This window comes from Sinocyclocheilus rhinocerous, unplaced genomic scaffold (assembly GCF_001515625.1).
Source record: "Sinocyclocheilus rhinocerous isolate Xijiao unplaced genomic scaffold, SAMN03320098_v1.1 scaffold984, whole genome shotgun sequence".
Lineage (NCBI taxonomy): Eukaryota > Metazoa > Chordata > Actinopteri > Cypriniformes > Cyprinidae > Sinocyclocheilus > Sinocyclocheilus rhinocerous.
The window spans coordinates 310,881-333,471 of NW_015643603.1; the positions used below are offsets into that span (position 1 = coordinate 310,881).

General features: G+C 39.1%; 1 protein-coding gene across 6 annotated transcripts in view; it reads right to left on the bottom strand.

The window, feature by feature from the left end:
- Positions 1–22,591, bottom strand: part of LOC107757522 (rho guanine nucleotide exchange factor 28-like) — an 86,106-nt gene that overhangs the window by 13,916 nt on the left and 49,599 nt on the right. For 3 of the 6 annotated variants that reach the window (XM_016575013.1, XM_016575012.1, XM_016575015.1), the window contains exons 12-34: positions 19,770–19,965; positions 19,501–19,615; positions 16,993–17,079; positions 16,121–16,163; positions 15,482–15,583; positions 14,413–14,536; positions 13,454–13,589; positions 13,153–13,208; positions 12,850–12,910; positions 12,573–12,705; positions 11,979–12,097; positions 11,693–11,833; positions 11,357–11,607; positions 10,512–10,637; positions 10,293–10,410; positions 9,944–10,195; positions 9,714–9,790; positions 8,307–8,485; positions 8,091–8,182; positions 7,432–7,605; positions 6,532–6,770; positions 2,595–2,642; positions 120–626 (exon numbers count right to left, since the gene is read on the bottom strand). In XM_016575013.1, the coding sequence (XP_016430499.1) occupies positions 120–626; positions 2,595–2,642; positions 6,532–6,770; positions 7,432–7,605; positions 8,091–8,182; positions 8,307–8,485; positions 9,714–9,790; positions 9,944–10,195; positions 10,293–10,410; positions 10,512–10,637; positions 11,357–11,607; positions 11,693–11,833; positions 11,979–12,097; positions 12,573–12,705; positions 12,850–12,910; positions 13,153–13,208; positions 13,454–13,589; positions 14,413–14,536; positions 15,482–15,583; positions 16,121–16,163; positions 16,993–17,079; positions 19,501–19,615; positions 19,770–19,965 (3,376 nt within the window). The remainder of the gene's footprint in view (positions 1–119; positions 627–2,594; positions 2,643–6,531; positions 6,771–7,431; positions 7,606–8,090; positions 8,183–8,306; positions 8,486–9,713; positions 9,791–9,943; positions 10,196–10,292; positions 10,411–10,511; positions 10,638–11,356; positions 11,608–11,692; positions 11,834–11,978; positions 12,098–12,572; positions 12,706–12,849; positions 12,911–13,152; positions 13,209–13,453; positions 13,590–14,412; positions 14,537–15,481; positions 15,584–16,120; positions 16,164–16,992; positions 17,080–19,500; positions 19,616–19,769; positions 19,966–22,591) is intronic. The other 3 variants (XM_016575014.1, XM_016575016.1, XM_016575017.1) reach the window with 3 other exon arrangements.

The window sequence follows — 22,591 nt, forward strand, 5'->3', positions numbered from 1 at the left end:
CTGGCCATTGGACAACCTTTTTTTTTATTTTTTTTTTTTTAATAATGGTGTATAATGATAAATCATTTATAATGAACATGGCAATATTCCATAAAAAGAAAGAATCCCATGATCATCACCTGTGTCTGCTGTCCATCCAGTGGTATCACCATAGCTGGCAGGTTCTGCTGGTAGCCCTGCCTCAAACTCTCCAGCTGAGCATCCAGCTTCTCCTTCTCCTTTTCCACACTTCTCTGGCCTTCTCGCAGCCTCTCCAGACTTTGCTGGTACTCCTGCAACTGCTCTTGGAGCTCCTGCTGCTCACTCTGCAGTCTCCGCTCCTCTAGGTGGCACACCACCTCCCTCTGCTCCAGTGACGCCTCCAGCTCCGACTGCTGAAGCTGCCGCACCTGGCACTCCCGTTCCCACTGCTGCCGCTCTCGTACCAGGGTGCCCCGTAGACGGGCCACGTCCACCAGCTCCTCTCGCCGGCGCTCCACCTCCCGCTGACGCTCCTGCTCCTGCAGGGTCTGGTTGCTGCGAGTGATGGGCGGTGGGCGGGAGTGTGGGTGAGGGGAGGGGCTTGATAACAGGAAGAGGAGGAGCCTCTGGACTTCATAGCAACTGTCTTGGATGGTGACTGCGGCCTATTCACAAAAAGCGAGGGTGTTTTAAGTAAAGGAGATCAATGGAAAGATGTCTTTTAATTGTTGTTAACAATGGCTCTTATTCAGTAAAATAGCTAAAACGTGTGTAGTGTCTTGACTAAACAATGACTAGGCAACTACCCTCATCTTCAATTCATCATCAGCCACTCACATAGTACTGTTCAAAAGTTTGGGATCAGTAAGATTTTAATAATTTGATTCTGCAATGTTGCATTAAATTAAACCAAAGTGACAGTAAACACATTCATAATGTTAAAAAATATTTCTATTTCAAATAAATGCTGTTTATTGAAGAATCCTGAATAAAAATGATTATGACCATTTCCCTGAAAATATTAAGCAGCACAACTGTTTACAACTGATAATAATAAGAAATGCTTCTTTAACACCAATTCAGCTTTGCATCACAGGAATAGATTATATTTAAAAAAATATTAAAATAGAAAACAGTTATTTTAAATTGTCATAATATTTCACAATATTACTGAATTTTTGATCAAATAAATGGAGTATAAGAGACTTATTTTTAAAAACATTAAAACAATCATACCAAGCCCAAACCTTTAAACAGTAGTGTACATACAGTATATATATATATAAAACGCAAGTCCAATGCACAAATTCTCTTGTGTCGTCTCTAGTGACTTGTTAAATGAAGCTGTTTAAGCCCTAAAAACCCGAGGACATTTTTTTTTAGACATGGTTCCCTCTGGTATATCTAAAGGGTTTTTAGAATAACAGTTTTCGATTTTGAGTAAAATAAGGTCTGTGGTCTTTGTGCTGATTATGGTGCTACTAAACTTCGCCATTAAAATGTTTATTAGCAACTGAAAAAAAGCACAAATGTCAGGGCATGTCAAAACTTCTCCAGGGCCCCAAAACACCCTCGGACCCCAGAGGGTTAACATTATTTGAAGACCTTGAAGAATTACTTTCACGTTTTGTTATATAACACTAATTGCAGTCGTAACTCAAACGCATGTTGCTAAAAATAGAAGTTTCTAACAAATTGCTACATAAGGACTACAATGCTGTCTTGCATAGGTAAAAGACAGTAACTAAATAATCTGTGAAAACTGAATAATAATTCAAATCGAGTCTCTTAGACTATGATCTGTCCTGTGACAGATGGGTTTGGCTCAACTATGCTCAGGTTCAGATTCATGCTCTGAGAAAACTGACTGTGAAAACATATAAACATATACTGTATATCATATATATATAAAAAAAAAATCACTTTTGATCAATTTAATTCATCTTTTATAAAAACCTGAGCCCAAACATTTGAACAGTAGTGTACATTGTTGTAGTAGCTGCAGTCCTTGTGTAGCAATTGTCTATCAACTGTTTTTAAAGCACACAACAGCAACAAATTCACATTTGATGTAAATTGTAACTGTGTAAATTATGCTATAGAACAAAATGTCACAGTTTTATTTTACTCATAAATCAAAAACAGCTATTCTAAAAACCCATTAGATATTCCAGAGGGAACCAGTGGTGAATTAGCCTTCCAGGTTGGCCTGCAAATTGACATCATGACTGAACAGCTCTATTATGCTTCCCTACTCACAAACAAATAGTAAAAATACATCTAAATTTATCCCTTTGACAAGGACATCTATAGTAGCTTGGACATACCAATGTTTTTTTTTAATAGTGATTCAAAAAGAAGGCCAATCTCTTCTAAGAGCCTTTTGCAGGTGTGTCACTTATTTCTACGTCCCAGATCACCTGCATTACAACACCTCCTATTATACGTCCAAACCATAGCATGTTATATAAGAGAGTTTTATAGTTGGTCAAACACGTTTAGGCAATGAAACTTAAGGCTTGGACAGAGCTATTACAAGTGAGTCATGTTGTGGGTTTATGCGTGTCTGACGTAAGGCCTGTCCACTATAATTATTCTTTCAGTTGGTTTGTGGTTGTGTGACATTAGCTCACCTGTAGACTATACAGCAGCTGAGTCAAGCTCTGCACACTCTGACTCACCTGCATTAAGACAACAAACAAACAATGAGAGACAGAAAGTGAAGAACTCTAAATCAAAACTATGAGCCTACTCTGACTAATGTCTCTTCTTCCTGGAAAGAGAACAGTATAGCTGTGTGCACTATAGCAGTATGTTCTGTTCTATTGCAAACAACAGTGCAATATATTTCATTTACATTTTTTGGCAGACATCTGCTTCCTGTAGCACATTTTACAAAACTGCAAGTGTTGTGTTTACTTCAGCAGGTTCCTAAGGATGATTCAAAAACTTCAGCATCTGTTGACTCAAACACCATTTGGTTCTTTATCTACAAAGTCAACAGACAGCACAGGAAGCAGACGGCGGTGACCTGAGTTAAAGAAAACAGCCTTCTAGCCAAGTAGGTTTATAAATTAGCAAGGCAAATTGTTCACTCAAGGATGCATGAGTAATGTGGGGGGACAAGACATCCATTGATTGATTACTTCCCAAAAAGTGAGATGATGAAAAAATGCCTGTTAATGGTTATTATACCTCTACATTCACCTTATCTTGAGTTGGACAGTTTCCTATGTTAATTAAACATTGTGTTGGATTTTATATAAGAGAAAGTCAATAATATTACTACACTTTAGTGCAATTTGGATTGAAGTGTAGAAGTATAAATTGGAAGAGAGTTGCAACGAACACACTCTTTTGTGTTGAAATCAACACAAAACAAGTCTGCCCTCTTAAGGCAAGATTTACGTCCCGTCTATATCAATATTAAGTTTATAGCACCACCTGGTGGACACACAACTATGTTTTTGTTGGCTGCTTATATGCAACAGGTTTAATTTTGCCAAAATCTATAATTAAACTGAATACAAATATAACTTAATATAAATGGAGCTTAAATCCCAGAATAAATAAATGTAGAAAATAAATAAATATAATTTATTTAACATCCAGTAAAACAAAAATCCTTTGTTCCATTTCAGTTGGTCGCTTCGACGTTGTGTCGAAGTTCCAACACTAAGGGTCGCACTTGGGAGCCCAGACACCTCTGACATTGAGAAAAGGCCAAGGAAATTGGCCAGTAAAATTTGCATAGCTGGCCACACCCCAGACATCCGGGTATAAATAGAGCAGCATTTGCGCACTCGTTCTGTTTTTCTGAGCCGAATGCAGCATCTCTGTGAGAAGCGGCACTCATTCACCTCTCGATCTCCTCGTCGTTGGATCTACGGCACAGGCAGTGGTCAGGTAAATGTGGAGAGAGCAATTGCGGTGCATCTTTGCCCGTAAAACGCCGCCACCTGGCAGGGTTGTCCGAGACTACCGTCCAGGGCCTGTACGCTTTCTTCGTCCCTTGTGGTGAAGGCTTATACGGCCTCTGGACAAGCTGCATCTGCCCTGCATGCCATGGCCATCCTGCAGGTCTACCAGGCCAAGGCGTTGAAAGAACTGCACAAGGGTGGTCCCAACCCAGAGGTTTTGCATGAACTGCGCTCGGCGACCAACTTTGCCCTCCGGGCTACGAAGGTCACGGCGCAGGCTCTGGGCAGGGTGATTTCGCCCCCATTTTACAGATTGGTCTCTTTGGCGACACTGTTGAAGAATTTGCACAGCAGTTCTCCACAGTTAAGAAGCAAATGGAGGCTATTGAACACATCCTGCCTTGATGTGGGTCAGGCCCTGGTCCTGCACCCCTGAAGCAGCAGTCTTCATCTGTTCGTCACTGGGGATGGCGGCCTGTGAGGACTGCTGAGGCCTCGCAACAGCCCGGGCCGGCAGTCAAGCCTGAACAACGGCCCACCACTCGTAGGAAGGTGGGACTGCCAGCTCATCAGCAGGGCACTAAGAAGGCTTCAAAGCATACCTGAGACAGGCGACCCAGGGAGGAGGGACCATTTGACCAGCCCAGCTCCACTTCCGGTGTGGGGAAGGGGGGTGGATTCAGCTGTCTGCCATTCGGTGGACAGCCACCACATGGTCAATAAAAGAGCAATTTCCTTCTTCCCTGTGTCACAATCACACATCTGGTGTTTTTGGCCTTCCCAGACGCTGAGACTAGGTATCAGAGCCTGTTCGCACACAGACTCCTTGTCTCCTCATGTTCTGATGCAACAGGTCTGTCATCAAGTCGGTGTGACATGTTGACGAACCCCTGTTCTCTCATTCGTCGGTAGCTCGTTTGACACACCTGGCGGGCAAGGCACTGTGCGCTTCGAAGGATGTTTTAAATCTTCCCAGTGCCTTTTGCTCCACTGAGCCCAGGAACCCTGCCCTAGGTACAACGAACTTAGTTCCTTTGAGACCATTCGTCTCGGCTATGCGATACAGTTCACCAGGCGTCTGCCGAAGTTCAGTGGCATTCTGTTAACCTCAGTGCGAGGCAAGAATGCTGCTTTTTTATGTAGCTGAGTTTGGCGGAGGAACTCACTGTTATAATCCATTACGAGAAGGTATCCCTCAAAGTGAACTCTCCTAATGGGTTAGTGCTCCACATGTAGTGGCTCCCCTTCATGGCCCCATATGTGTATTACTCCACTGACTTGTCCGTTAGGATTTAGTTTCCCCTAGACAGACGCTCGGTTTGTCACTGAGTTCTGTGCTTGGTAGTTCTCCCCTTATGCGGAGCCTACAACAGAATCTTCCCTATGTGGTCCTTCCTTCAGTAAGTCCATAGGTCAATCTTCACATGTTACCTCCCCTTCGGGTAGGATGTGATCTCCGTAGCGTCTCGTTCCCTTCTGGGAAAACAGACACTTTCCCAACGTTACCTACCATGGCTTTCAGCCATCACTTATTACTGTTTTTCTAATAAGATGAGAAAAAGGCTCAGGCTGAGGTGACCTCCTCCTTATTGATGGCTCTCCTGGACGTTTGGGAGTGAGGTCATAAGTCTTGGATGTTGGAAGGTTATGAGGAGAGGTGCATTTGGTTGTGACATGCCGGACTTGTCAACATCTGTGCCCCGGGCTCTTGTGGTGCAGTTCAGCAGCTGTGGCGTTTAGTGTAGGGACCCCTAGTGTCGGAACTTCGACCCAACGTCAAAGTGACCAACTGAAAGGGAACGTCTCGGTTACATATGGTAACCCTCGTTCCCTGATGGAGGGAATGGAGACGTTGTGTCCCTTATGCCACAACTCTAAACTGCCTCTGAGTGGGTTGAGATGTTTCTCGACTCCTCAGAACAGAATGAGTGATCAAATGCTACGCTGGCCTATTTATATCCGGATGTCTGAGGTGTGGCCAGCTATGTAAATTTTGCTTGCCAATTTCACTGGCCTTTTCTCAATGATTTCAGAGGTGTCTGGGCTCCCAAGAGCGACCCCTAGTGTCGGAAATTCAACACAACATCTCTGTTTAATCCATCAAGGAATGAGGGTTACCATATGTAACCGAGAAGTTTTGTAACAATAAAATATAAATATCTTTTAAATATTGATAATCTCTTTTCATGACTTGTGCTCATGTCAGCAGCCCAAAAAAACCTTATCAGCATGATGTGCTGTGCAGTGCACCGCAAGAGGCCATCGAAAGCAGAAAAGAGATCCAAGAAAATGAAAGCCTAATTCTTCGCTTTTATTTTTAATGAAACGGGACTCTTGAGGCAGTGAAATGGACTCCTCTCATTTCAAGCTCATTAATACTTAGTTACATAAAGAATGAGATGTGATAGCTGAAGAAGAATGTGAATTATTAATGCAAGGCGACTGTACCTCTCATGCTGAACACAGCCTTTTTGGTAAGGGCTGCAATTTAAATCACTAATAATGGAAAATATTGAATATTTCTTACCCATGTTAGTATATTTCTATTAGTAATCATGCTGTGACATTATACTACCACAATTCATCTTCTAGTAGTAATCCTGTGTGCAAATAATGGCTGTTTAAGTGCTGTTTATGAGAACACATTTACCTTTAGGTGAATATTGTGATCAGCGTCTGAGCTGTGATTAAAGGCCTGTGTTTCCAAGCCTCCCTCTCCTCTCCAATCTCCATCCTCTGTCTGGAGGGTGTCCATCAGTGGGCTCTGGTGCTCAAGGGACAGAGGGGAGGAGGGAGAGCAAGACTCGGGTTGGGTCTGTTCTTCTGGACAAGACAGGATGGCAGCAGTAGAAGCACAGTGAGAGGAGAGAGCTGCTTTCAGGTTCTCCACTAATAAGGAAAGAGAGAGACAGCAGGATATTAATAAAAGTAAAGACTACTATGCATGCCGTTATGTGTATTGTCGTTCATAACATAAAAAACCTAGTAATATTGTTAAAAAGTACCATAAAAAGTGCCTCTTGAAGCATATTGTGTCTATAAATATGTGAGTGTGAATATATCCATGAGCATGTACACGTACACTACCGTTGAAAAGTCTGGGGTCGGTAAGATATTTTTAATGTTTTTGAAAGTTCCTTAAGCTCACAAAGGCTGCATTTATTTGATCCAAAATACAGTTAACTAATAGTGATATATTATTACAATTTAAAATAACTGTTTCTGGATTAATATATTTTAAAAGTAATTAATTCCTTTGATGGCAAAGCTGAATTTTAAGCATCATTACTCAAGTTTTCAGTGTCACATGATACTTCAGAAATCATTCTAATATGCTGATTTGGTAGTTAATAAACATTTATTATTATCAATGTTGAAAACAGTTATGCTGCTTAATATTTTTGTGGAAACTGCAACATATATTATCTTTACTATTCACATTTGCCCAGTTTAATGAATCCTTGCTGAATAAAAAAATAAAAAAAATAAATACATTACCGTTTTGAACGGTAATGTATATGTGGATGTGCTTCCCTCAGTGGACTCTCACCCTCTTTAAGAGCAGCGCTGAGCAGTACTCCGGCCTGAGGGATGTCTTCAGTGCTGGGCCGTACCAGCAGTCTGGGCTCTGGTCCTGTCTCACATCCTCCTGCCATGATATGATAGATGTGTAGCTTCTCCTCCAGATTTGCACAGATGAGGTGATCGTGGCCACACAAAGACTCTGTGACAGAAGGAGGATGGTTGTCATGTTTAAAAAAAACTATTATTCTTTAGCTGACACAAATGTGCACAAATAGCTTAAGAAACCACACCTCTCATTGACCACCATTGAAAAGAAACTGTGTATGCTGATTAAATAAAAGCAACATACAAATCTTATGTATTTCATTATATTATTAGATGTTTTATCAGTAACAGATTATACTGCTGGCACATACATTGACAAGTCTATTTCATAGTACTATAAGAGCTCTCCAAAAATAGTTGGGGAATGTGAGCATTCTTGAGGTGCCATCAGCCAATCACTTATCAGAATGTCATTTTCTTGCAAATCCACAGTAATGGTCTGCACCACAGAGCAATTTGAGATGAAAGATGAACGGGGATGCAAAAATGGATAGATATCTTCAGGTATTATAAATTATATATACATTTCAGCTATTATAAACTATTATCCTTGGGTTCAGCATATCTGGTTGGTTGTACCTTGTAGCCTGTGGATCTTTTGGACCTTTGCTTCTATGACTCTCCTTTCATCTTCTGACTCACTTGTAGTTTCATCCTCCTCTTCAGGGCAACTTATCAAACAAATACAATTTATAATTAGTTCAATCACACAGACACACAGATTTTTTTCACTCTCAGCTGCCTTTGTAGATAAGAATCAAGTATGACATGTTCCATTTCCTCATCACTACACACCTCTCCACAGCCTCTCTGATGAGTCTCATCCAGGCATTTCGTTCATCTTTAGAAGCAGCGTGCACCTCATACATCTCAGGCCCAGCTGAAGACGCGCTGATCAGAAACATGCCTCTCTCCTCATTGGCCACCTCACGCACAATCAGCTTCTGCAGAGAGATCACTGGAGGCTTCTGGTCCTGAGAAACAAAGTAAGTGAGTAAGACAACATAACTAATTATACACACAGTTACATTAAACATCTCATTTACACAAAAACAAACTATCATTCAAGCCACACTTATAAAAGACTAAATCAAATGTATTCCGTGCATACAGATCATTACACCATTACTCAAAAGTGTTGTGTCATTAAGTTAAGTCATAATGCCTTTAAAATCTTTTGAATCCTGAAAATCTAAAAAATGTCAACATTGATAATAATTTTTAAAAAAAATGGTTCTAGAGTAAATCAGGTTATTATAAATATTTCTGAAGGATCATGTGACACTGAAGTTGCAGGGACGTGCAGAGAGTTCCTCGGGAGCAGGGGTTCAAATGTAAAAAAGGGGAATTTATATACAGAGTAATACCAATTTAACAATTAAAAATTATATATATATATTTATACATTTATTTACTGTCAATTTTGATCAATTTAATGCATCCTTGCTGAATAAAAATTACTTTAAAAAAATGTATATATAAATATATACATACACACACATATTTATAAAAATAAAGTCCTTCATGTGATCTTGAACTGCTTACACTTCATGTACACTTGGGCTTCATTTAACCAACAATAATAACCAATAAAATGTAACCAAACAATTAATTTCATTAAACGGTAAACGGTATATCAATATGCAGTACGTAAATAGGAGTAAATTAAACACTACTTACAATAAACGTGACTTCTTCTACTTTAGAAATTTTAGGTTTGTTTAAAAAAAATGAAAAGAGACAGTGGCTACACAGTTTTCAACTGATTTATGAATAAGAGCGGGAAGATACTGATCCACTTGAAATTTGAGCTTGTTTAAGACATGCACAATCTATAGCAAGCAACACAATAGATTTAAGTAAAAATAAACAGGTATTGTCATAATAATTATAATTCAAATCAATTTTGTTTTATTGACTATAATAACACTGTTGATAATTGTTGAGAGAGGGGCACTTTTGGTTAATTTTGGAAAAAGGGCAGGAGCTTGAGCCCCCAAAGCACCCCCCTCTGAATGTGCCTGAATGGCTGCTGAAAATTCCTAAATAAAATGTGAAAAAATATTAAAATAGTACACCATTATTTTAAATCAAATAAATGCAGCCTTGATGAGTATATAAGACTTCTTATTAACCCAAACGTTTGAACTGTAATGTATGCTTTATGAAGATGAAAATGCATAGTAATCTCAAAAAACCAACCACAGCAGCAAAGATGTATTTCTGATCTTTCTCCTGAAGGAACACCAATGAATCAGACAGCAAAAACGCCAGAACATCTGTGGATGACCAGAACAATCACATAATGTAGCCAGACCTTTCATCTACTGAGCCAGATAAGAATTAAGCACAAATGGTTGTTCATATGTCCTTTCTATTGACTACTGTGTGATGTTATTGCGGCCGTTTTATTGGATAATTAATTTTCTCACCTTTCAGTCTTCCTGTGGCTGTCTTCCAGAGCAGCGGACCCTGGTGCAGCAGAGCTCTGCCACTGGTGATGTCCTGCTTGCGGAAGGTGTAACCACTCTTCAGTTTAGTCGAGCACTTGTTCTCCATGCGGCCCAGGACCTCACTCAGCTTCTGGTTCTGCTCGTACTGACTCACGCGCTGGTCCACAGCGGAGATCAGCTCTCGGATCAGGACTAGTGCACGAGAGAGGTCAGCATGCTCTTCTGTGCCCTCTGAAGCAAAGAACAAGAGAAACTGAGTGTAAACGAATGTGTATGCACAGTATATGTTCGGGTTTGGTTGTGATGTACTGTGGGTGAGGAAAAATACCCTCTGTATATTGCAGGATTCTCTCCAGGAGGACGGGATACTTTGTAATTCGCTGCGTCACTAACAAAATGCATTCTGGGATTTCTCGCCTCTTTACCAATGAGTTGCTACTCTGTTGCTGTGGAACCAAAAAGATCAGATTAACTGAAATTCAGTGCTACCAAAAGCATTCATAATACATCAAAATGCGACTGATAGAGTCATTGATTTGGCTCTCACTTTGATGAAGAGCTGAAATCTCTTATTCTGCTGCTGAAGCTCTTTGAAGTAGCTGACCGCTTCTGTGTGATGACTGCAAAACTCGCCATACACCTGCTTCATCTTCTCTGCATTCTCCTGGGAGAACTATGATGAACACAAACACACACCTATGATGTTTCTTATGATGTACTGTACTCTATACTGTATGTACTTGATACTGATACCAACAACACCAGGTGTGGTTGGAACTACAGCTCTCGAACTGTGGTTACAAGCATGACGTGGACAGTCGTGACTAGCTATTTAATTTCTCCAACGATGCTTTGTACTTTGGTAGTTAAGCAGTTAGTTACGTAGTTGTATTGTAAATGCCATCCAGACCTGTTTTGTGAACTGCCTCATCTGATTCAATGAAAACTATTTGACTCAAAAGAATGATTTGTTCATGAAATGGACATTGCAGCTTTTCTCATGAATGGGCCAAATGGGTGAAATGCTTGGTCATGGTTATGACATAATAACTAATTAAATGGTAACACTTTACAATAAGGTTCCACGTGTTAACATTAGTTAACTACATTAGCTAACAATGAAAAATAATTATAAAGCATTTTTTAACTTTAATGTTAATTTCAGTACCTGAACTAACATGAACTAACAACAAACAGCTGTATTAACTAACATTAACAAAGATTAAAAAATATAGTAATAAATGTATTGCTTACTGTAAGTAAATGTTAGCTCATTAACTAACATTAACTAATGCAACCTTATTGTAAAGTGTTACGATTAAATTGATCAGGACATTGAATTTGAATTATGTACTCATACAGAAATATATACGACTACTATAATTAATGTACCTGTTGCAGAAAGATGTCACCCACATAGTGGATGAGGTAGTTCTTACTGCTGTTGGACTGAATGCAGCTTTGCCGTCGTTCCCTCATCGCTGAAAGGAAGTCACGGTGGAGGAGAAGCAGCTCATCTAAGCAAGGGAAAATCCGACCAATAGTGTCCGCATCCAGTCCGACTTCTTCCCGCATTCCCCGCCTGAAGACCTCCGCCATTATCATGAGCGTCTGTACATGATGGAGCTCGGTCTGCATGAACTCTGAGTAAGACCAAGAGTACAAAACACATTCAAATGATGTACAGAATTAAATTGAACAAAACATTTTTAGTGAGTTTCAGCGGACCGTAAATGACATCCTGTCTCTTGATGATGCGTTTTTCTTGCATCTTACAGAACTGGGGCTCCACCGCAAGACTCCATGACTCCGCCTCCAAATCCACAGCATTCATTACCAGCTCATTCTGTAGGGGGGAATCTACAGAGTCTATGGAGAGGTGGGACACACAAAAGAGCTCTTGTTTTAAAAAGGTCTTAAGGCAAAATTATTGTGTTCTATGTATGTTGAGTTGGGGTAGGAAAAACAGTTATTTCACCAGTAATTTCCTCCATCAAATGCCCAGCTGTTTTACCTTCAATAAGGGAAGAATCAGTGGATGTTGAGGACTCCATGGTTTGGAGGAGCTCCTCTGGTTGAATGTGGTTCCGCCACGGAGGGGCGTCACTATCTGCTTCTGGGCTACCACTAAGCCTGATGTGGAAAAAAAATTTCATAAATGTTCATTACAACAACAAGGAATGCTAAACACTCTTGTTCATTTCAACAAATACAAACTCTGGGCATTTATGCTGTCTTGGCTTATTGTAATGCCCATTCAAATATTGAAATTCCAAACAGTTAAAGTCAAGTAGCAATTATTCACCATTTACAGAGGAAAAAGATGATAAAAGTTAGTCAGCTTGCGTTGAGACTACATACATTTCCGTATTATGTCTGAAATTGTCAGACTGAAAATAAATAAGAATGTTGCCGTTATTTTCGGTCAAAAATTTACCTTTTCACTTTTAATATTTTAATAATCAAACAATAGAAATCCTCTCATTCACAGAGTTGATTTGTAGTATATTGGTGATTGAGCACATCACAGCATATGGGTCATTAACATTTACAATTCATTTATCTAGTTAGTTTTTGGTTGAATATTGCAACACAAAGAGTTTCGGACCTTTCTGTGACCGCGGGCACACTTCTAGACAGAGGGCACGGAAGAGGTGTAGAGTCTCGTGATGTCATCACAGGAAGAGAGGCAGAGGTGGGGATCTGAGAGGACGAGGAGGAACTTTCACGCACTATAAAATCTAAGTGTGACAGACAAAAAGGTGAGAGAAAAACCAAGACAAAAGTGTAACTGCCTAAACAAAACTCTGTTAAGGAGTTCAATGATGATAGCAGGAGTTATATCGATTTCCCTTTACATATTTTATTAAGGTGGTAAAACTCACTCTGAGGGAGGGAGGCTGTCCTGCTTTTTACTGTCATAACAGAATATTTGTCTTGAGGTTTCTGTAAAAGAGAGCATTATAAATATAATTTTTTAAAACTTAACATTACTTCCTCGTTTGATACACTGATTACCAGAATTCAGTATTGTAACAATAGGGCTCATTACAGAGCCTCAGTACTGTGTGTCTGACAAAACATGGGCAAACATGTCTCTAGGTTTAAATCTTAAACTTAGGCAGTCTATCAGACTTAGATGTAGTTCAAGAGAAAAACAAAACCATGCAATCGCAAGCACAGTCCACCTTCAGGCATGGTGTGGATGAGTCCTTACAGCCCTTATGGACACTCACTGCACAGTCTAAGAGTCAAGAGAAAAATAAACAAATCCGAAGAAATAACATCAATATAAAATACAGAAAAAACACCTACTAAATCAACTGGCAGACTTCCAAGACCTTCCAGATTTTCCAAATCACAAAAATAGATCAAATGAAATGACTCATTACATACCGCCATGTTGCAAGAAACACAGTATATCTTTTAAGGTTAAAAATACGACAGTTTTATTATTTAAAATATTTGTTTCCATTTAAACGAACTCACATGTGCAGTGGAGGACCTCTTTCCCAGAAGCTGGCTTGCTGCAGATCTCACAAAGTGTCGACCCCAGGACAGATCCTGCTGTGAACTGGTGTCCATTGACCTGCTTGTCTTTGGTCTCTCTCTCTTTTCCTTTCCCCTTAAAGAACCAAGGGAAAGCCATCAGATCACTGACAGTCCACATCACCATCTGCCATGACTGCACATTAAACTCAACGTTTTCATTTCTACATGCTTTCTGCTTGTTAAGTTAGTCTAAGTCTGACATGCTTGTGTGGCTAAAAAAGGCCATGGGAGAGTTTGCTGCTGGTAAAACAGTTACAGCCAAAAGGTTTAATGATTAAAAGAGACACCTCTGGTTGTTTTTGGGTCTAACAATCAGTCTTTAGTCTCTTTTTTATCCATCCTGAATGGCTATTAAAGGATATTGTGTGCAAAAACCAGGAAGAAATAGTTAAGTTTTCAAAGAAAAAAAAAAGCATTGTATAAAGTAACATGTATTGTATAACGTAACTTGAGTAAGACTACAAACCGAAGTTTAAGATTTTAACATATTGCTTATATGTAATATTGTAAAATATTATTACAATTTAAAATAAATGTTCTATTTTAATATTTTAAAATGTATTTTTTTTTCTCCAAGTAACATTTCTTATTATCAATGTTGAAATCTGTTTTGCTTAATATTTTTGTGGACACCGTGATACTTGTTTTATTTCAGAATTCTTTAATGAACTTTAATGAATGCTGTTTTTGTGCTCAAAAAACAAACCTAGAGAGTTCTAGAAGGTTCAAAATAACAGCATTTGTTTGAAATAGTAAAGGCATTAATAATGTTACAAAAGATTTAGGTCACTTTTGATCAATTTAATGCATCCTTGCTGAATAAAAGTATTATCTAACTGACCCCAAATGTTTTGAAAGGCAGTGTATAAATATACATAACATGTATGTATGTTCACCTTGTTCTTGTTGCGAGTGCTATACATTCGGCTCTTTATAAAGCTGAATGTGCGACTGACTTTGTATTTTTCTGACTCTGTTTTGGAAGGGATGATATATTTGTCCCATTCCTCTTCCTCAATCCTGAAACACAAAAGCCCGCTTAGATTATTCACCTGGTGTGCACTATAATCACAAACACATGCCTGTCCAGTGAGCATTTAATAACAACACAGCTTTTACTTTCAGACCATGATGCAGTGGCTGTGTGGTTTCATTAAAGGGTTAGTTCACCCAAAAATGAAAATTAGCTTGTGTTTTACTTACCCTCGAAGCATCCTAGGTGTATATGACTTTCTTCTTTCAGACGAATCCAGTCGGAGTTATATTAAAAATTGTCTTTCATCTTTCAAGCTGTTTATGGCTTCCGCATATGACAGTCAGCGGAAGTGAGAGAAAAGTGTTTCTTACGTTTGAAATATGGATATTTTTCTTACAAAAACTCATGGATTCACTACAGGGGGCCTTTATTCACCCCCCAGAGCCGTCTGCGGCACGTTTTATTATGAATGCGTGCGCTTTATTTGACGACTTGTGGACTGTTCAACTGCAACACCCGCTGAGTGCCATTAAACAGTTTGAAAGATCAAAGACAATTTTTTATATAACTCCGACTGGATTCGTCTGAAAGAAGAAAGTTTGTTTCAGACTAAGTCATGCATTATTTTCCTGGCGGCAGGAAAATTAATAATTAGTCATCACCCTCTGTGCCATAAATAATTAGGACATACCACCTGAGCAGTGCGGACATTCTCTGCATTTCACACATACCTGATTAGAAATCTTTGCTTAGTGGGAGGTGAGTTGTGAGACAAGGACCACAGTTAGGTTCACAAACAGTGTTATTACATATTTTAGTGTCGACAGAGTGAAGTGACAGCATCATTTGGAGTTTTACGCAAATGTTAAGAAGCATTAGACATGATTTCATGCCAGTGGGTGACAGTGCATTCTGGTTAGGTTATTAAGACGATCATGCCAAGTGTGTTGTTGGTGTTTTGGGGCTATTGGGGCTCTGTATTGACATACTCTTTGAGGAATTCGGAGAGCGTGAGGTGTTGGAGGGAGTTGGCCAGCTCTGCACTGGTCTCATCGTCAGCCGACTGAGCACGCCTACGAAACCTTAACTCCCTATAGAGGTACAGTACAGCACTCTGAGTGTTTATACACACAGCAGACACACGCATTTACATTTTAATGTATCCACACACACATATTGTCTCTAGAGGGCGCTATTGTGCTTTGCTGTAAAAAAAACAATGAGAAAAACTAACTGTAGGGAACTTTAAAAAACCCTTGAAAAAAGTTGACATATAAACGATGATGATATATGAGCTGCAATTCAACATACAAAGGGATCTTTCACAGAAACTGTATGTCAGTCACCAACTACTACATGCATATCTTTGTGTCCATTTACATTAATGTTTTTTGCTCATTAAAAAAAAACACTATCAAACAGCATTCACTTTGGAAAGGTTAACCCATGAAAAGGCGCCACATCCTTCAAATCAATAGAAAAGCACCCTATCACCTGGCAACCATGAATTCTTCTTAACATAGTTTTATTCTCTGGTTAAAGGCAGGGTATGTGATTTTTCAAAAACACTTTAGAAAACCCAATACAGGGATCAGGGGAGATGACAGGTTGTTAGAGGTCTGCATTACCTTTTCTCTTGAGGCTGCTCGGATGTGCTGCAGGCACGATGTTCTGTGGAAAAGAGAATATAGGTGCTGATGTAAAGATTATACTCTAAAATTGGGGTTTTATCATTTAGGTTGCTTCTGTCAAGACCACTTTTTGATGGCTTTTTAAATACTCATAAAGAAATATCTTTGAGAACTTACAACAGGTTTCCTTATAGACTTGATAAACAACTTCCTCTACAGATTGATGACACAATCCTTCCTTTCCAGCAACATCTTATCAAACAATGATGAAACCCCTTGAGGGTGAAGGCAGACGCACTGCAATTAGGCTTCCACAACCAGCGAGCAAAGCCAAGCCATGGAGATTTGCACCCTCACGCATACTGTACACACACCAGACCAGTGTTGTTATTGTTAACGGAAACTAAAACTATTAAAAGCGTTTTTAGATAATTTAAACAAAACTGACATAAAATAAAAAATAAATATTAGATGAAAAATGTAAACATAAAAAAAATAAATCAATGAAATTAAAAATAAAGTTTGAGTTCAAGAAAAGAAATAAAAATAAATAAACTGAAATATAAAAAAAAAAAAATTAAGGAGCAAATAGCAAAATTACAAAAACTAAAATGAAATGAAAACTGAAAATATAAAAACAAAAGCCAATTCAAACATTTATAAATACTGAAATATAAATAATAATAAAATGACACTGACCCAGACACATTATACAAAGTACAAACACAAAAACCCATCCATTTTCAGAAATCACTTTCTCACACATAAACACACAGAGTGCTTTCAGCAGCAGAAGTGTTGTGCTATGTTGTTAGTAGCGTGCGGCGTAAGAGGTGAGCGAGCAGGCGAGCAGGCTTGGCCGTACTTACTAACAGGGTTGAGCAGAGACAGAGATTTAGACAGAGACAGTGCCTGTAGGAGAGACCTGCTGCCACTGCTGCTGGAGCGGGCACCATCTACAGGACACAGCGGACATGACACTCACTACAGCCCAGCACTACTCTACACATACATACTGTGCTGGCTTTGAATGGAAGGATTTGCATAAATTATGAAATGTTATAGCAGAAACAGCCAAAATCAGGTGATTTGATTTGATCCTCTATTCATGATGCCTGGATCATCAAACAGCAGCACATTTTGGCTGTGTCTCAAAACCAAACATTCAAACATGCCTGTCCTTGCTGGAAAATCCAACTTAAGCAGGCAGCTGTGTTATGAAACATGGTAGGTTTTATTTAGCTGGTCTAAGCTGGTCATTAGCTGTTCATAAGCTTCACTGCCGGCTGGACTACAAGCTTCAACGTTCCAAAAACCAGCTTAACCATTTGAAGCTGGTTAGATAATGTAGTAGATGGATTGCTGATCCATGATGGTTTACATGCTTAAGAACAGTTTAGACCAGCTACCATGTAGAAAGAACACAATTACAATCTTGAATTGGTGTTTTCAGCAGGGATGATGCCCAAAAAAAGCTTACTTGGTTTTGAGTATATTTGTTAGTAGTGTGTCTGTTCACTACAGTTTTGTTAGTGACTGTGAAACATGCTTCTAGCAACTTATGATCAAGTGTAAAGGCTATTACGTTCAGCTGTTATATTATATATGTTGGTGTCCAGAAATTATTTGACAGAATTTGGAACCAGAAAGGAATATCATCAGAAATTTCCGATAAACATTAATAATCTACTAAAAAGCCTTGGATTAATGGAATAGAACAGGCTTGATGATGCTGCCAAATGACATTCAGCAGCATTAACTGCCACAGACAATGGTAATTATTGGGAAATACTCTGACTCGCTGGAAGTTAATGAATGCAGATCATTTGAGGGCATTACACACAAGCTAAATTTTGTAGTTGTACACCATTTTTAAAGAGATAAAATAACTGATAAAAAGGAGATCATAAGCTAAATACTGTCATTTTGAGCTTAATGTTCGTGACACAGTAAGAAAGAAGGCCTGTTTCACACTGCATATGTAAGCAGTGCATAACTGAGGCAGAAGCGTGACTGTAACAGTACTGTGTTCTGCTTTTACACTGACAGCGTTTCTGCAGCATAGCAGAGCTGCAGCTCTTCAAAGAAAATAAAAACTTTTCTGGGTTGCCACATTGAATATTACGTTGAAGTAACTTCTAAATCATTATTGGGAGTGTCTGTGATTGTGAACTTGACCATCAGTAAATATAATTGACATTTTTTGTAAAAGTAAAATTTGCTTGATTAACATCCAAATGGAAATTAATCTACACAGAACAGAACACAAACCCTAAAGTACAACAATAAACCACTTAACTGATCTGGATTTTGATTTACTGCACAATGCACTGTGTGAATGCTTTAACCGGTAGGGTCTGACATAAACATGCACTGCTTACGATTACAGTGTGACGGGGTGATGTGACAGTGTCAAACAGGTCATATATAAATAAATGTTCTGATCTTGCTATAAAAAAAATGTTTAAATGAAAAAGATTTAAAATGAGTTACAAATCCTATCATCCCTTAAAAGCTCATCATGCTTAAAACAGACTAGACAGGAAACGAGTGCTCAGTCACTCCCAGCAATGAGAAGAAAGCATAATTGAGGCAGAAGCGTGACTGTAACAGTACTGTGTTCTGCTTTTACACTGACAGCGTTTCTGCAGCATAGCAGAGCTGCAGCTCTTCAAAGAAAATAAAAACTTTTCTGGGTTGCCACATTGAATATTACGTTGAAGTAACTTCTAAATCATTATTGGGAGTGTCTGTGATTGTGAACTTGACCATCAGTAAATATAATTGACATTTTTTGTAAAAGTAAAATTTGCTTGATTAACATCCAAATGGAAATTAATCTACACAGAACAGAACACAAACCCTAAAGTACAACAATAAACCACTTAACTGATCTGGATTTTGATTTACTGCACAATGCACTGTGTGAATGCTTTAACCGGTAGGGTCTGACATAAACATGCACTGCTTACGATTACAGTGTGACGGGGTGATGTGACAGTGTCAAACAGGTCATATATAAATAAATGTTCTGATCTTGCTATAAAAAAAATGTTTAAATGAAAAAGATTTAAAATGAGTTACAAATCCTATCATCCCTTAAAAGCTCATCATGCTTAAAACAGACTAGACAGGAAACGAGTGCTCAGTCACTCCCAGCAATGAGAAGAAAGAAACAGATGATGTTTTCAGTAACTTGATATGCGATATAAATATCTCAGAATAAAAGGACTTTTGTTTATGCCCTGTGATTCATATTTGACTTGACTTCCTGTCAGCTGACCCTGCAAAATGCTAACCTTGGCAAAAACACACATCATTTGGGACAAAATGTAAATTAAGTGAGAGGTGTAAGGTGAAAAGTTAAAGGATCTGACCCTGGTTGAGGTTGGTAGGTGGAGGTTGGGCATCCCTACTAAATCGTGGAGGCAGCAGGCTGATTTTGGGGGAGGTGTAGGAATACGAACGGAGACGGATGCCCTGCTCAATATCCTGAAAAAATAAATAATTAACATTTTCACTGAGTTTCCATCTCACAGTGCTCACAAATGTAGTAATGACCATCATGTGTAGTAGCTGTAGTCAGATATCTATATCTGTGCATAGTTTGCCTCACTCTAGGGAACCAGGAAAATAGGTGTGGTACCTTTGCAGGGGTGGGGTTACAGGCAGAGGAGGCAGAGTGAGAACGTGTGCAGGTAAGATCAGGGGCAGGGCCAAATATAACCTGATCATCTGCGCTGTTTTTGAGCTCAGGCTGTGGCTGGGGGAGGGGCTTCTTCATTAAAATGTCATCATCATCATCCTCCTCACTGTCCATTTCCAAGGCCACCAGACTCGGGCTTAGAGAGAGGATTGAAAATTCTCAACAACCACTGTGAGTAAGACGAGCATCACTTACATTTTGTAAATAATTCATACATTTTGTGTTTGGCACAAACGCTCCTCCAACTATGGGGAAATATCACAGCAATATCACAAATGTTTTAAATCATGGAAACATTTTTTAAACTGATTCTGGGCTTTTGCATAAAAGCTGCATTCCTGCTTTATAAGGCAAATGCATCCAGAGCCAGGTAAAGCCTGGGTTTGTTTTTTGTTTGTCTGTCTAGTTTACACACTGTCACAGTTCATCTACCACCCAAGTTTTAAAAGGTCTAAGTCAGGGCTGCCCAAACTCGGTCCTGGAGGGCCGGTGTCCTGCAGAGTTTAGCTCCAACTTGCCTCAACACACCTGCCTGGAAGTTTCTATGCCTAGTAAGAGCTTGATTAGCTGGTTCAGGTGTGTTTAATTAGGGTTGGAGCTAAACTCTGCAGGACACCGGCCCTCCAGGACCAAGTTTGGACAGCCCTGGTCTAAGTGGTGCCCAATACAGTACAAATGTATGTTATTGTACACAAGTAAACAAAATGTCCTTAAAATGTTTTCCGAACAGTGATGGGTTCATGCTCTCAGCAGCCAAGAATTAATTGCGCAAAACGCATGTGGTCGGCACAAACCATGTTTATTCTCGCTGTAAGTGAACCTGCATTTAATGTATGAGTTATTTTCTCATGCCATGCAACCTGTGCTTGATTTGGCTACTTCAAATCACTATGAAGTATAAACCGAGGACATAAACTACTACTCAAAAGTTTGTGGTTGGACATTTTTGGGAAAGAAATTGATACTTTTATTCAGCAAGAATGCATTAACTTCATCAAAAGTGACATTAAAGACATTTATAATCCTACAAAAGATTTACATTTCAAATAAATGCTGTTCTTTTGAACTTTCAAAAAAATCATGATTTCTACAAAAATATACAGTTTTCAATATTGATAATAAGAAGAAATGTTTCATGAGCACCAAATCAGCATATATTAGAATGATTTCTGAATGATCATATGAGACGGAAATATATTTTAAAGTGTTTTTTTCCCCCGTACATGCAGCCTTTGTGAGCATAATATACTTCTTTCAAAAACATTTTAAAAATCTTACCAACACCAACTTTTGAACAGTAGTGTATATATTTTATTTGAGTAAATGTAATATCTATTTTTCTTTTTTAAATATGTGTTCTATTAAAAAATACAAACAAACCCTTAAGAAAAACATCCAGATGCATTATAATGAGAATAGTGGTGGGGTAGTTGTGCTTATCATGGAAATTTCGCAATGCACTTTTAATGGTCCTAAAAATAGGTTTCATTTTCTTTATATAACACGTAATTTCTTGCTTTGTCTTTTGAGGTATAATATGACCCAGACATGCTCTTTGTCTGCCTGGAATAGAAGGCTATTCCTAGACTCTTTTCAGGAGTTTTTGTCAGCAGAAACTGCATTTCCTTTTCTTTGTTACTTTGCTCTTAACCAGCTAGTTGAGAGAAATCGTGGCTTTCTTTTGGACACAGCAGACACTGCCCTGCCACAAAGAGCAGAGAGAATAAATATTACACTATCCTGTCCTTTTCTATTCCTCCTCCATCTCCCCTCTATCGCCCTGCAGGCAGGCTGTGTGTGTGTGTGTGACCCAGTGTGTGAGTTGGTGGCGCTGTGCCCCCTCATTTGCCTTAGGGATGCTTTTAGGCATGTAACATGTAAACATGCTTACACACTACTGCATTCAAGCTTTTAGGCACAATGTACATATAAACCCACACACACCCCATTGTGCATGTGGTGTTAGCCACATACATACAACCGTACACTCTGATTGGCTGTTTGGTCACAGGCAGCACAGTGCAGTAGGCTGTCTGATCTCATGTGCACCAAGTCACCCAAAGCAGCGACCTGTACACAACGTGATTCAACACAAACACACCTAACTGACCGGATCCCATACTCAAAAAAGCATCTTTTCCCTAAGGAACAAATATCCTGTCACTGTTGATATAGGCTAACACACACACACACACAAAAACAAACACACACACACACACACACACACAGGTGGCAGCGGCAGCTGGATCTACAACTCAATTACTTCCCTAATTCCAGAAATGAACATCTAAACACATAGCTTTCAAAAGCATCGTGTTATTATGACACGGCATTATTCTTGGTCATTTGTTAATTAGATAACAAAATCAGCTCTTGCATGGGTTCTGGCGCTGTCTGGCATCAGTGCTGACTGCCAGCTCCTTTGGTGGGATAAGCTGGGAAAAGCTTCGGCCATATTTCTGACATTAGATCAGATCAGTGGAATGGTACACACACATGAAATCACAAAAACAAAAACATGTTAACAGACCAAAATTTAGACTGTCTTAAATATGGTGTAATCAAATTCTGAAAAAAAAAAAAAATTCTCATTTCAGACTTGCCTATGTAAATTTGTTCTCAGTTTAGGACCACCTACGAATATTTGTTCTCAATTCAGCCTCCCCTACGCAGATTTGTTCTAAATTAAGTCTCGCCTACATAGATTTGTTCTCAGTTCAGACTCACTAACATAGGTTTGTTCTAAATTCAGACTCGTGCAT